This window comes from Halichoeres trimaculatus, unplaced genomic scaffold (genome assembly GCF_033239565.1).
Source record: "Halichoeres trimaculatus isolate MK-OKI-2021-1 unplaced genomic scaffold, fHalTri1.1 fHalTri1_scaffold_5, whole genome shotgun sequence".
Taxonomy (NCBI): Eukaryota; Metazoa; Chordata; class Actinopteri; order Labriformes; family Labridae; genus Halichoeres; species Halichoeres trimaculatus.
The window spans coordinates 21,102,061-21,115,907 of NW_027437183.1; the positions used below are offsets into that span (position 1 = coordinate 21,102,061).

Here is a 13,847-nt window from a genome sequence, read left to right on the forward strand (position 1 = left end):
TTATGTAACTAATAGGGTGTTTAGTTATAGCTATGTTAGCCAACTTTAGCTACAGCGCAGCTTGTAAGATCTAGTTTTACTAACATCAGCAACTTACAAAACCAAAAGGAGCTGCTGTATGTGTTGAGTTAGACGTTAACTATGTTGTTTTGCCTTTTGTCATTTCAATACAGAGCATAAGGGTGTTGCTATTTTGTTGTCCGATGCCTGGTGATCCTGTTTGGTTACCATGTGAACACCAAGCCTTTCATGTGAACCGTTTCATCATTTCATTTAATTGCAGCCACAGACTGTGAAACATTGTGACAGTTCACCATTTTGGATATGCTGACTAGCTTCCAGCTAAGCTAAGGTAAAGTGATAGAGCCAAGGCTAAAGTCATGCTGCCTGGCAAACAGCCACAATGTGCCTACTTGTCAGTCATCCCAGTGAGCACTTACTGGGTTGACTGACAAGCTGAAAGAAAAAAAAAAGCAATTTTATACTTTTACCTCTGAAGAAGATAACAAAAAGACTTTGCATGCGCTGAAGCAGCTGCAGGCCTCTGAGCATGGAGATAGAGAGACCTCTAGATACAAACATAGTTTACTGATCCCTGACAGACTGAAATATTAGAAGCTGTTAGATGACTGATGGTGATGACACTGACTGTAATGGATGGGGTTGTGAGGAAGTGCATTGTTAAGAATTTTTGATGTTATAACAGCAAAAAAAAAGCTGATTTTTAAGATGAAATATGGTCATTTGGTGTTACAGATATCTTTGAATGCAGAACATTCACCCCTTGTACTACTGCCGAGTATCTGTCCTTTTCTGTATCATCTATCTTTCTGAGCAGAAACATGTGGAACTGCAGTTTTTACCACTTTAGCACTGGATTTTTTTTTCGACAGTTGATTTAGAGGCTTTCACAAAATCAGTGAAGTGACCGGTGGACAAGGTTTTGTCAACAGGGGGCGCCAAAATCATCACAAACATACCTGCTGGAGCAAAGTACAAGCACTGAACAGTAAGAGCTGGCTACAACCAGTCGCAGCCTTTCATTTGCAAAAGTTAAGTTGTTTTACATGTTAGACAAAGCTAAAACTGTGTAGGAGAAAACAATGACCAACCCTCATTATATGTGGTGTTAATACTTCTGTTCCACGTGAAAACAGCTGTTTTCTCTTGTAGCTCCTCGAAGTGAGGCTAATTAACTGTCACTACTCGGTGAACAGAAGGATAGCTCTGTCCACTGGCCCCAAACATACGGCCCTGACTCCTCCAAAGGGTCACTACATACATCTCAGGGGTCACGAGTTTTCTAATGTAGTAGAGAAAGAAGACAGAAGAATAAACATTTGTACCGCACACACTTGAGTAATTTGTTTTCTGTTGGTCTCTATTGTTTTACTTGTTTTTTAATATAATGAAAGGTTTCAAAATATAACATCTTCGGGCTTCAAGCAGTTATTAAACTCAGCCATCTGAGAGTAAATGTCTCTTTGGTGGAGCTGCTAACAACACAAAGACATTTAAACAAACGGACACTGTTTTCTTTTGTAAACGATTGCAAGGCAAACATGTTTTGAGCTACTTAAATATAGCAATGCATCACTTTTCTTTTAAAAGTGGACTACAGGTTGAAAAGAAAGACTGTCCCTAAAGTTAAACCTAAAAAGTCTAGTACAACAAAAAAAATATTTTCTCTCTAGATTAAAAATGGGAAGTAAAGCATCAGTATTATAGAGAATGACCTAAGTATCCCAGATGGGAACTTGATGAAGCTACTTTTCTAAATGTAAAGCTATCTGTTTTCATTTATTTACATTTCTGTTTTTAGGAGGAGCACTCCAGCATGTATCTATAGCATGTTGTGTAAAGGTATGGAAATCCTTTGTGTGTTTACATCCCCGCTCTATGCACCAATTTAAATTTAGACACAGATGCTTCCTGCTTCTGTTGTCAGCAGAGAGGATGTGTGCTGAAAGAAACGAGACTGTTGTGATTGATGTCCTCTGATTCTTTACATCATAAGGCTGTAAACACATCCATAGTATGGCGAGTGTTTCCGTGGAGGCAGCTGCAGTGGTGCTCTCCTTGCACTGGTGAACATCCCTTCAAATAGTGATTGCTCCTGGGACTTTCTGGCAGAGTGATATCCTGGGCCACACTATCTGACAGGAAGGAACAGGCCATTAACAATCCAGATTAGTAAGACCAGCACCCATCACACAAGTCCTATAAACATCTCGTAAACTCCGCCCTGCAGCCTCCACCCTCCAGGGAGGATGCTTCTGTGGCTCCTGCATCAGAGGCATCTTTTTCACATACCTACTCTAATTGTGTTTGAAATGCATAAATCACCCGCTTCATGCCAGTTTGTTGGATGTTTTGAGCTTGGATGGGTAATTTTTCTGGCTATCAGCAGCATCCAAATGTCAGCGAGCTCTCCAGCGAGGGCACCGGGAGTCATCTGTATTCACTGGGCTGACAGGATCATAGTTAAGAGATGAAGATGCCTTTCTAGAAGAATCAATGTCATGGCATAATGAGAGTCGGTGCTTTCATAAAGTTTTTATTTGTGTTCAGTCAACAACAGCTTGTTCATAAAAAAGATCATTATACATCTCTTGAGGCAATGTTTGTAGAAAAATTCTCTGATGCTTGTTAGAAAATGTGTACTGTACAAAACGTGAATCCCTTATAAAACAATTTAACATGTAAAAATAAATCTAAAATACTGACACCTTAATAAGAGCCTCATTTTGATCAGTTTAAAAAAAGATACATGCATAGATTGAGCACTTTGGAGGCACATATACAGTTTTTCATCCATATTGCTTTCTGTTGCTGAATTTAAGTAAACCATCTCTGTACACAACTGGTGTTCAAAACAGTGGAAATATTGATTGAAGAGCAATAATTTAAAGTCCATTAATCAACTGATTAAAAATGGAAATGTACCAACACCTGAAATATAAAACTAAAGTGAACTTCAAGGCTTTAATGCTTGTACCGTACAGCGTTTGGATTTCTTTAAAGGAACAGTGTGACGTTTGAGAAGGGTGTTGATTTTATTCCCCAGTTGAGAGAAAGGAGGGAGAGGAGATATGAGCTGCTCACATATGTCCTGAAACACCAAACTGTGACATCAGATGTGCGTGTTTTTGCACAGCTGATGAATAAACTCAGAAGTCTCCACAATAATAGTGAAAAACGTATGAGAGGACAGAAGCCTGATGCGATCTTTGCCGCTAAAACAGCGAGAGGGGGCGGTCCAGGACACATGATGGTACACACTGCCAGACCAATGTGGACAAAAGCATCCCAGACCACCTCCATATGTGCCCAGAGTGATCACATCTCTATTAGGACACACTGTGTTGCTGCTCTTCCTGTATCTGAGGCGGACCTTTTGTGATCTGATCACCCAGGTGTTGTGTTTACACCAGGCATAAACCGGGCCCTATGTGAGGGTAACAAAATCTTCCATCCAGCACCTCCAAAACTCACTGCATCACATTTGTTTAGAGAAAATCAGCCGTGAAAGTTATAATTTGGGGTTTCACGTATGGCGTTGCTCGTTGGACACTGATGCGGCCAGGAGCCTTAATTAAGTCGTCTTTACTGGTCGCCTGGCAGCTGCACAAATCCCCTCGTTAAACCACAAATAGTAATTATTACACACGTTTTTTCACTGTTTTAATTACATAAGACAAAGAATGTTAATTAGGGAGCCCCAGAGCTTGGAGGCAGATGTTGTTACCTTTTTACTGAGCCCAGCTAGCTGTTAGCTCACTCCTGCTACATGTTTACCACATGAGAGCTAAAGAAACCTCCTCAAATATCTCTTTGCTCAACACCTCGCTTCCTAAAACGTTGTACTGCTCCTTTAAAAAACAGCTCACTTCCATGAACCCCTGCATCAGTATGATTCAGTTTGGAAGCAGCAGTTACAGTATTTAGTCCTCATAAAAGGAAAAAGGTCAAAGAAGTACACATTCATTAATGCCATCCAGTGTCTTTAAACTTTACGTAAAAACTGATGATGGAACAATAAAACACCATCATCAGACACACAATAACACCTAACAGTTACATTCTGTACATTGTATTCCCTGCTTTTAGTCAAGTTTGTAATCTAATGCAGCTTCTTCCTGTGTGGAAATGTCATTTTGGAATGCCGGTAAACAGCTAAAGGGAAACAAGTCATCCAGTGTCACTCCATCAAATAAAAGCTAAAAATATCTTTTGCAGCATTGGTCATTCTTTTTTCCCTGCAAGTGATAAAGTCTGTACAAAAAAAACTGACTTCTTCAAGAACTAAAGCATCTAATCATGGTTTCATCATTACCTCTGAAATAAGGCTAGCTGAATTCAAGGCAGTAGTGACCTTCTGTGCACACACTCATAGATCATTTCTGCACAGCACTACCCTCCAACAACAATAACCCCACGCGTACTCTTCCTCGCAGCTTAATTGCAAAACAAAAGATAAAACTCGAGAACAAAATACTGCTTGGAATTTTTTGTGACTTGCATCAGAAAATCTCTTTCCCCCCAGAAGATTTTGCAAAAATCCCACGTAGATGGTCCAGCATCTGTACCCGTCTGTGGAGTTTCCAGAATGCCACAAATGAAACTGTGCTCAGCCAGACTGTGGAATTACTAGGTCCTTAAGGCCCCTGTGTGTGGGTGTAGCTTTAGTGTGGTGGGTGCTCGTACGTGGGGAACATAGACTTGCGTGTTTTTGGAGGCGGGGGAGGAGGCTTACTCTCAATCTTCATCGGCAAAGGAGGAGTGAACTGTGGGGAAAAGAGAAGAAAGTTTGGGACGTCAAATGAAGTAGAAACAGAAAATCTCAACGTTTACACGCCATTAAATATGTAGTGGTGAGCGGGTGCTTATTTTATTAGAGCTGATGTACCTCTGTTGGGAACCCAGGGTTGTCAATCTCATGAGGGTGCTTCTTGGGAGGCATGGGTGGGGGGGTCCCTGGGGTGTCAATGGTACTGACATCATTGTCACTGAGCAGCGATGAATAACCTACCACAGGGAAAAGAAAAGAGCCTTTAGACTACGAGCATCTGTGAATAATCGTGTGTGTGAGTGTGCGAGTGTGACCTGATTAGGTGAATAAACTCAATGTGCTCTCACAGAGACGGCAGACAAGATATTAAACCACGTCTGAGTGCAAAGAAGATGTTAAAGAGGAAATAAAATGATGACATGCAGCGCTGTGTTTTTCAAAGGAGACTGTTTTTTGCTACATACTGGAGCTGCGTGGTGTGCATGGCGTGTGTGGGGAGGCAGGTAGAGGGCTGAGGGGGTTAGACAGGCTGAGCTGAGATGAAACGCCCTGGAACAAGGAGAGGGTGAGCCGTCGGTCCCCAATTTGTAAACTCTTGGGCCTCTGCTGCCTCTCTGGAGGAGTCTGCCATGAAAATCAGGACACAAAAACATAAGCCTGCGTGTAAAACAGCAAATTATAACCGAACAACTCCCAATTCACAGCCGAATAACAGAAACTCAATATCAGGACGATATGGCCATGGAATCAGCTCATATAAGCTCCTGAACCAAAGACTCAAGGACAATGATATGAAAACATATATCAATATTAAAAGTAAAAAACATGATCATACCTCATCTACATCTGACTGCCTCTCTAGCAGGACCTGGGATTTGCTCACACTCCACTCCTTCCTGTTTTTTCGAGCAATCCTGTTGTCTTCCAAGACGGAGGCCCTGTGATCGCTGGGACGGGACAACAAGGAGCTGCTCGTGAATAATCCGAGACAAAGACAAAAGATGTAAAGAAAGAAAGATGAACCATAAACACAAACACGCCTTTTGGATTTGAACAGATGAAATCAGTGTTTGCGGAAAGCACTGTCTGTGACGGTGATGGGATATCAGACAGGATCAGCCGGGGATAAGGAAAAAGGAAGGAAGCAAGGAAGGAGAGGATGCAGGGACTGACTCGTGGGAGGAAATGCAGGAGGGTCCATCTGAGGATGCAGAGCCACTGGAGAGGCCAGAGGAGGCGTCGGAGAGGGTCGAGATGGTGGACATGCGGCGCAGGGTAGAGGACATGATGTAGGGCATCACCACGGAGCCCACGCGACTTTTCTTCCTCTCTGTGAGAGAGCAGGGCTGGGACACACAAATGGGATTAAGCATCATCAGGGAATCTTGGCAGAGGAGGAGCACAATGACAAGCAAAACTCTGAGGGTTGCAATGCACTGGCTAAAGGAAGATTTATGGTCCTGCGCTAATATAATGTACACTGCTTTGAATGAGAAGCGTTTGATAGGAAGGCAAGAGGGCCAATAGCTTAAGTTGGCACCCTCTTACATCAAATCGAGTTTGAGGCTGGCAACGCACCAAGGTTATGACGCCGTAATGCTTCTCCACTTTCTCCCGAAGGTCTTGGAAACAAGTAACCAGACGGTTGTGTAAGGGCTTCAGCTGCTCCGTCGTCTTCTCCCCGTGGATGCGTATCCCATCTGCCAAGAGAGGGATCTAGAGGGGAAGAGGGACACTTCAGTGTAACAAAACAATTCTCCTTTGGAGACACAGGCAGCGTCAACAATGGCAGAAGGATAAACCTGCAGGGCGATGAGGTGTTTAAGGACTTCAATGCGCTCTTGGTCCTCTGGGTGCTCCTGGATGTAGGTGTCTGTAAAGAACGCCTACAAAGGATGAAAACAGAATGAGTGCTGTGAAGCTTTTTAAACACAAAAAGTCAAAATATGGCTGCAAGCAGCAATGAACAGGTGTCCACAGCATGACAGAGGGGCCACAGCGCCCCCTTAGGAACTCAACTCTGCAGCTCGTAACAGGCTCAAGGCCAGCGGGACGCTGTGTTAATAAAAGAGCCATATAAATTCATATCATGTTTGCACTGGTATCATTTATAGTTAGTTTGTTATGTTTGAGATCAGTTCATTCTTTTCCAAATCAATTACTTCAGAGCCAACTGTGCACACAACCTGGACCTGATTTGAAGAGAGCTCAACTCTAACAACACAGAGCAGTCTGGCAGCAAAGGGACAGTGACACATTTTTAGTGGAGCTCCCTAATCTTGAATATTGGATTTCAAGGCTGGTTTTTAGCACTTAGTGCCATCCGTACCATCATTATAGTTTTTTAGATGGAAATGATCATCTGTTAGTCCAGCGCTGGCTCAAACCAAATTGGTGCCCGGGGCAGGGTTACATTTTGGTGTCCTACTTGCCCACTGCAGCGCTGCACATGACCGCAGAGATAATTTACACCACCCTAAGTAACAACCAAATAGCAGGATTTTAGCCAGACGGCAGCATTTTTTATTGACTGCATGCTACTTAGCAAGACAAAAGCCTGAAAAGATCTCATTTATTGATTTGATTTTTCAATATACATCAAACATATGATGTGATTGTAATGTTAGGATGTCCTTTAGGACATCAAGAGGCTTTTTAGGCAGCACAGCTCAGGCCTCAGGTCATAGCCATCCTTTAAACTCTATGCTTTTAAATGCACACTACCCTCATTTTATACAGTGACAACACATGTCTCTGTCATTAAAATGTATTCGTATGTTATAACTTGTACTCTCTCTACAGCTGTTATTGTCATCTTATGTTCAGACTGCTGCCTGCTGCAGCCAGACTTTCCAAGACCTTTCTCAAGTCTGCCTAAAGTAAATAAAAAAGATATTGGCCTTTACATTCCTGCACTTTGCTGACAGGAGTGGTGTGTGTGTGTGTGTGTGTGTGTGTGTGTGTGTGTGTGTGTGTGTGTGTGTGTGTGTGTGTGTGTGTGTGTGTGTGTGTGTGTGTGTGTGTGTGTGTGTGTACAGTGGTATCAGAGATTTAGTTCTCTTGTGACCCTTCTTCTAAGGTCATCAGCTGCCAGCCTTAACTATATTTTGTTTTCCATGCAATTCTGCACAAGGCCAGCATGCTAACACGCTAACTAAAGTAGTGTTCATGGGGCCACTCCTTGCTTGCTAAAACCAACATGGAACATAAACCTTGTCAGTGTAAGCCTGTTAACATTCTGGTGTTAGCATTTAGTTTAGCTGTAAACTCAAATACAGCATACACTGTGAATATGGCTTATGTAACGTCTGAACCACAGCATGTAGTTAGCATTTAATCCAGTTTGTTTTCCTGCAAGCGCGGCCTCAGAGTCTTACTCCTCTTAGGGAATAGTGGAGGGTTGGGACTGTTTACAGTCTCTGCATGTCGACGTTGAAGCAGAATTAGTATTTTATGGAGCTTTTGTTTGTTTATTTAGAGGTTACTCTTCCTGACCCAAAATAAAACGAGCAGATTAAATCACGCTGTCTCAACATAAAGCATGCTGTGCTGTTACACAGAATATCAAACCTTCTCGTAGTTGGAGAAGCCGCCCATGACAGCAGGGTCAACAATGCCGCTAAGCATCATGGACAGCGGGTTGATGGACAGCGAGCGGTCGCAGGCCTGCTGCTGCACAAGGTTACTCAGCTTCTCATTGGCCATCTCCATGGTCTCTACAGCGTTCTGCAGAGGACTGATCTCCACCTGTCAGTCAGGAGGGTGACATGGAAAAAGTGAATGTGAAGGAGTACTGAAGTTAGAGGAAAAGAAAGCATCACAGCAGAGTTTGAGCATCAAGGTTGCTTCTTACCACAGAGACGGATTTGACTTCAAACCATTTCAGGATGCCTGGGAAGCGATACGCTGTGATGTACGTTGTTCTTTCGATCCACATGGTCTGTAAGGCAGAGTATACATCAATTAAATATTAAAGAGACATATTCTAATAAAACTTGTGAGGAAGCTCAGCTGGCACTGGCTGGATTTAACTTAAAAAACTAAGACACAAAGTTGGAAGAGAAGTCCTGTTTTAGTGTTGTGATACGTTCTCATCAGCACCCAAAGCCAAAGATATGATCTCTATCCACTGAAAGAGTCGTAACAACCCCACAAATTTAACCTGTGTTCATTATGCTCAAAAAAATAACCAAACTACAGCTTTTAGGATGGTATCCTTGAAGCCAGAACACAAATTTATTTCAGAAGCATTTCAATAACAGTCAGTGAACCAAAAGTTCTGCAAATGAGAAACACCGTCTACGTGGCTGTGCTTTGCCCTGAAAGAGGAGATGAGTTCACTTCAGTTGTGAGCCAAAATTTCTTAACTGGCTTAACAGGATGAAAGTCCTGATGTTGACACCACAGCAACCGACTTAAGCTTCAAACTTTGAGGATCCATAACAAATCAGCTGTACTGATACAGCTATGAGATGTACCGAGTGAAAGCCTGATCGAGCAGGATTGCCTGTACGCTTGAAGATGACAGAAATAATGAAGTCCAGCTGTGATTTTCTCAGAAACAGTGAAAAGTCTAAACCTAACTCGTGCTTTTTTGATGAAACATTTAAACCTCAAACTTGTTACCAGTTATCTTCAGGCTGTCCCTGACCAGCAATCCTGCCAGAATTTCTAACATTTGATAATTAAGTCCACAGTGCATCTAAATGTTGTGATGTGGATGCTTCTGTAAACACATGCTAAAAAAACTCTCCCTCCCTAGCTCTCCAATCTTGATGGGAAAAAAAATGAAAACATTTTGATGCTATGGTAGTAGAAGTGTATTTAACTTCAGAATTGAACAGAAAATCATGAATCCTTGACCTGACTTTGAAGTTTCCTTACATGTGAACTGTAGCAGTTCAGAGAATATTCATGTTTGATGATCGATTTGATGCTTATTGATCAAATACAATAAAGGACATCCTAAAATCTTTTCTACAAGGAACAGAAACTACTGGGTTTATTTCCTACTTAGTTAATGTTTGCCCTTTTGTTTGCTCATAATGCACTTAAAATTGAATCATCAGCTTAATTACGGTAAGCAGATGGGAGAAGGTCTGTTTGGGCCAGTCTGTGTCACGTGACAGACCTGGAAGTTGGCCATGATGTCAAATTGGCTTAAAAACCCCACTACAATCCCTGGGGCTTCATCTTCATGCTCACTCATTATTTAGTTTCTCCCCCCTCCTCTCTCTGCTTCAAAATCATCAGCTGACTCTGGATGTTTCACTTTCCCACTTCAACCAATCATATTTTGCTTCAGCTCCTGAGAGCCAATCGCGTCCGCGCTGTCAAAGTTTAAAGCTATTCGGCTCTCTGCGGCTGTCAGTTGTAATTTGAGGCAAATCAATGTAACCCTCCTCTAATGCATTCACCTCCAATTCTCATCAAATTCAGCTCCAACAGAAGTTCTGCTCCACATTTATCCACATCTACAACTCTGGTCCTCGTCTCACCATCAGCAGCAGTGTCTAGACTCCACAAAGAGATTCCTTTTCATCTTGTGCATCTCTCCTCTCTTTAAATAAAAACTCTGTCTCGATGGGATCCAATCGTCAAAGACTCCTTCATAGACATGCTTTCTTGTCAATTATTTTTTTTGATCTCTGTTCAATCTATCTTGGATAAAGTCTTCCCCAGTTGAAATGTCTCTATTTATCCTCACAGTGTGAGCAGTACAAGGACACGGTTGTTTCTTTCCTTTTTGAGATTTATGGGTGTGTGCATAAACATATTAGCATAGTGCTTTGAAGTAAATTTAAAAAGTGCTCACTGCAAATTCATTGTCTGGGTCCTTTTCACCTTTCCTGAAGGGCCTGGAATACTGGAACTGGTCCACTTCATTGGTTCTGTAATAGCTGCAGAAGCACAGGGAAGGACAGCAGTGAGTTAGAGCTCTGACCAGAGATCTATAAATCTGAGGGTATTCACGACAAAATAAATCAGCCTTTAAGTGTTCTGTTACACACTTTAATATCTGCTCTGGAACCCCCTTGTCTTTAAACTGCTGTGGCACTGTGAGAACAGGCTTGACAGTAAAGCTCTGGATGTCTGTGGAGTTCAGCTAAGGAGAGGACCAGGCATGGTAAGACAGAGAATGAAACATGTTTGTTTTTATTATCTTTAAAAGTTAAACCAAAGACCAAGGTCATGCTAGAAGCTCTGTGAGAGTGCACAGGGCATTCAGCTTACTGCTTATGAGAACTTGCAAAAATGCTAAAAATTAAAATCCTAATATGCTGACGTGAAGCAGTTATGTGTACCATGTTTATCATTTTAATGCAGCTCATTTGCATGCTCATACTTGCAAATTAGCAATAAACAGAAGATACGTTTTGGGCAAATGAACTAACTCTGCAAGATGAAGTCATAATACAAGATTTTTCTGAATATATTTAAAATGAGGCTGTCCTTAATTGCAAAGTTTCACATTCACAAAGGTTCTTCATTTTCGCCAAGGGGGATTTGAACAAAATTTCGAGACACTTCCCCTGGTGGTTTTTCAGATGTTTCACTTAAAACTACAAGTTTCTTCTCATGGCCTCCCCCAGAGTCATCCTGTCATCACGGCTAAAATCTTGCTGGATAAAAAGCGTCTTTGAGGTTCGTTATGCAAGGATACACTGCCCGGAGGAGTTGCAGATGTTATCTCCAGGGGGCGCTGTGCTGGTCATACGGACTGCGTTTGGGAACTGAGAGAGCAGCTTCAAGCTGAAGTCTTCCAGCCACTCGTACTCTTTGCCTCGGTAGATAAACATCTTGTTCTGCAGCAGATATTTTCAGAAAGCAACACAACAAATCAAATCCAATAATGATGAAACCAGTTTTTCATTATTTATGAGTGCTGAGCCAGTGATAGGACTGTTTTCGCTCCAATATTATCTTGTGTCATCAAAAAGCCTGTAACCTTTATCGACAGTATTCAACATTGCCCCGAGAAATGTTTCAAAAAGCAAACTCTCTGCATAAACAAAGAGGACAATGGCATTACCAAATCTATTTCCACTGAAACAGACGATCACTTCCTTACCCTGAGGAATGAGGGGAATCCAAGGCCATAATATCCTACAGCAAAGTACTCCGGCTGTGGCCGCATTGCATGCATGATATGTTCATAAAACTTGGCTTGTTTTTTCTGTGACAGGGGACAAAAACGACAGTAAAGATGCAGAGCATGTACAGCCTGTTGTAATTACGCTGCTTGGTGTCACAAAAATAAAACGTGATGAATCAGATCAAAGATTTTCCAATAACGCTCTCTAAAAACAAATCTGGTAATTGTGTTTTCTTTTATAAAGTTATGAGAAAGGTTTATTGGAGCGAAATCAAACCAACCTACAAAGGCTGAGAGACTTTATAAATTCTTTATCACATATTAACACTCCACTGCATCAGCAGGCACCGTCTGGGTTGAAAGGAGTCACAGTAAACAGGTTAACACATAATTATCTCTTCCCAATCTCCTCAAGTTGTTTTCTGCAACTAACTGCCCACAGCCTTGTAAGAGCTGGACCAAGTTCTCGCACACTATTACTCTTCAGACAAATGTCAATAGTCTTAATGAGGCGGTAACAATATTATTTACTGGGCTGCCTTTTAAAGAGGTTTTAGGAGTGAGAGTGTTTGGTTTGAGTGGCTGAGTTAAAATGCACGGGTCCTCTTACCAGCAGCTGGCTCAGCTCCATGAAGTCAAACATGTGGCTCTCGTGCATCTTGGCGAGCTGCTTCCCCAGCTCAATGGCTTTCTCCCACATCTGAGAAGACATGTGCGTCAGTCAGTTTAAAGAGGACAAAACACATAAAAACACAGGAGCACGAGCTAGCCATCTGGCTGTCACTTCTGTGCCCACCTCGCAGCTTTGAGGGAAAACAGTTGTCATGTAGCTGCTGGAGATCCACATACTGACACAACAAAGAAACCTGTGGCTGTCGTGTGTGTGTGTGTGTGCGCTTAAGTAACTTCCCCCACCAGTTTCACAACGCCGTCGCAGAGAGCAGACTTTGGTTTGGGTTATTTGTAAGGACGAAAAAACGCAACTGGAACTTGTGACACCAGCTCACACGCAGAGCAGATGACTCTCACCTTGCCCTTGTCCAAGTAGCATATGATCTCCTGGAAGAGCCTCTCCTTCAGCTCCTGCTGGGTCCACACATGATCCCCGTCTCTGGGTATGAGGTGAGGGGCGCAGGGTTTATCAGACCACTGGGGAGGAAATTACCATGACATTTAGGCAGAAGCAGAGTAATACAGGCTTAAACCATTAAAATTTGAACTTGTTTCAATTGAATAAAGGGGCTAAATGTGCCAGAGACCTCCAATAATTCAGCATGGAGCAGCAGGGTGTAGGCTGCCTCTGTGTAGTTTTCACAGTCCAGGTGCAAATCTCTCAGCTTGTACAAGTACCTGATTACAAGAGCACACTGATTATTCACAGTTATAACTATGGTCCGAAACCAGACGCCCGGAGTGTGTATGTGTGTGTGGATGACTCACCGGATGTAAATGTCCTCCCTCTTTTTTTCTTTGTAGAAATTCTGTAAGAGAGAAATACTGATTTCACATCCTTTCATTTTCTCTCCAGCGCTCTGCAGAGAAACAGGCTGTTTTGTTTTTCTATATGTCCCCCGCTCAAACATCGTTAACTCTTTGGGTAAATACAAGCGCTGTGTGTACCAGAACGTTGACGGTGCAGCTCATGCGATGCTCCGGACTTTCGTCATGTGTGATGGTGCGGTAGGCCAGCAGATTCTCCAGCAGACTGCTCAGCAGCAGAGCCAGCTCCTCTCCTGACTGTGACAGGTATCTGTGACGTCTGCAGTGCTCCAGTAAACTGCACAAACAAACAAATGATCTTCACACACTATTCTGAAGTGGTGAACGGCTATTTCTGATTCCTACGCCTCTGCTGAGGCCTGCCTTTCCTCCTGATGAGCATATTAAAATATGTTTTTTGCAACTGTCAGGAATCGTACATTCAGTCCCTCCAGGCTTTGTATTGATTAGGGGCTACTT

General features: G+C 42.5%; 1 protein-coding gene across 3 annotated transcripts in view; it reads right to left on the reverse strand.

Annotated features, from left to right (window-relative positions):
* Positions 1-2,542: 2,542 nt before the first annotated feature.
* dock5 (dedicator of cytokinesis 5) overlaps positions 2,543-13,847 on the reverse strand; it is a 44,205-nt gene continuing 32,900 nt past the window's right edge. For 2 of the 3 annotated variants that reach the window (XM_074669926.1, XM_074669924.1), the window contains exons 34-51: positions 13,509-13,665; positions 13,329-13,369; positions 13,148-13,238; positions 12,918-13,037; positions 12,499-12,588; positions 11,865-11,969; positions 11,457-11,598; positions 10,804-10,885; positions 10,608-10,692; positions 8,646-8,732; positions 8,363-8,539; positions 6,595-6,678; positions 6,371-6,508; positions 5,966-6,138; positions 5,628-5,760; positions 5,257-5,416; positions 4,910-5,028; positions 2,543-4,787 (exon numbers count right to left, since the gene is read on the reverse strand). In XM_074669926.1, coding sequence (XP_074526027.1) covers positions 4,686-4,787; positions 4,910-5,028; positions 5,257-5,416; positions 5,628-5,760; positions 5,966-6,138; positions 6,371-6,508; positions 6,595-6,678; positions 8,363-8,539; positions 8,646-8,732; positions 10,608-10,692; positions 10,804-10,885; positions 11,457-11,598; positions 11,865-11,969; positions 12,499-12,588; positions 12,918-13,037; positions 13,148-13,238; positions 13,329-13,369; positions 13,509-13,665 — 2,086 coding nt within the window. In that variant the 3' untranslated portion in view covers positions 2,543-4,685. The remainder of the gene's footprint in view (positions 4,788-4,909; positions 5,029-5,256; positions 5,417-5,627; positions 5,761-5,965; positions 6,139-6,370; positions 6,509-6,594; positions 6,679-8,362; positions 8,540-8,645; positions 8,733-10,607; positions 10,693-10,803; positions 10,886-11,456; positions 11,599-11,864; positions 11,970-12,498; positions 12,589-12,917; positions 13,038-13,147; positions 13,239-13,328; positions 13,370-13,508; positions 13,666-13,847) is intronic. The other variant, XM_074669925.1, reaches the window with a different exon arrangement.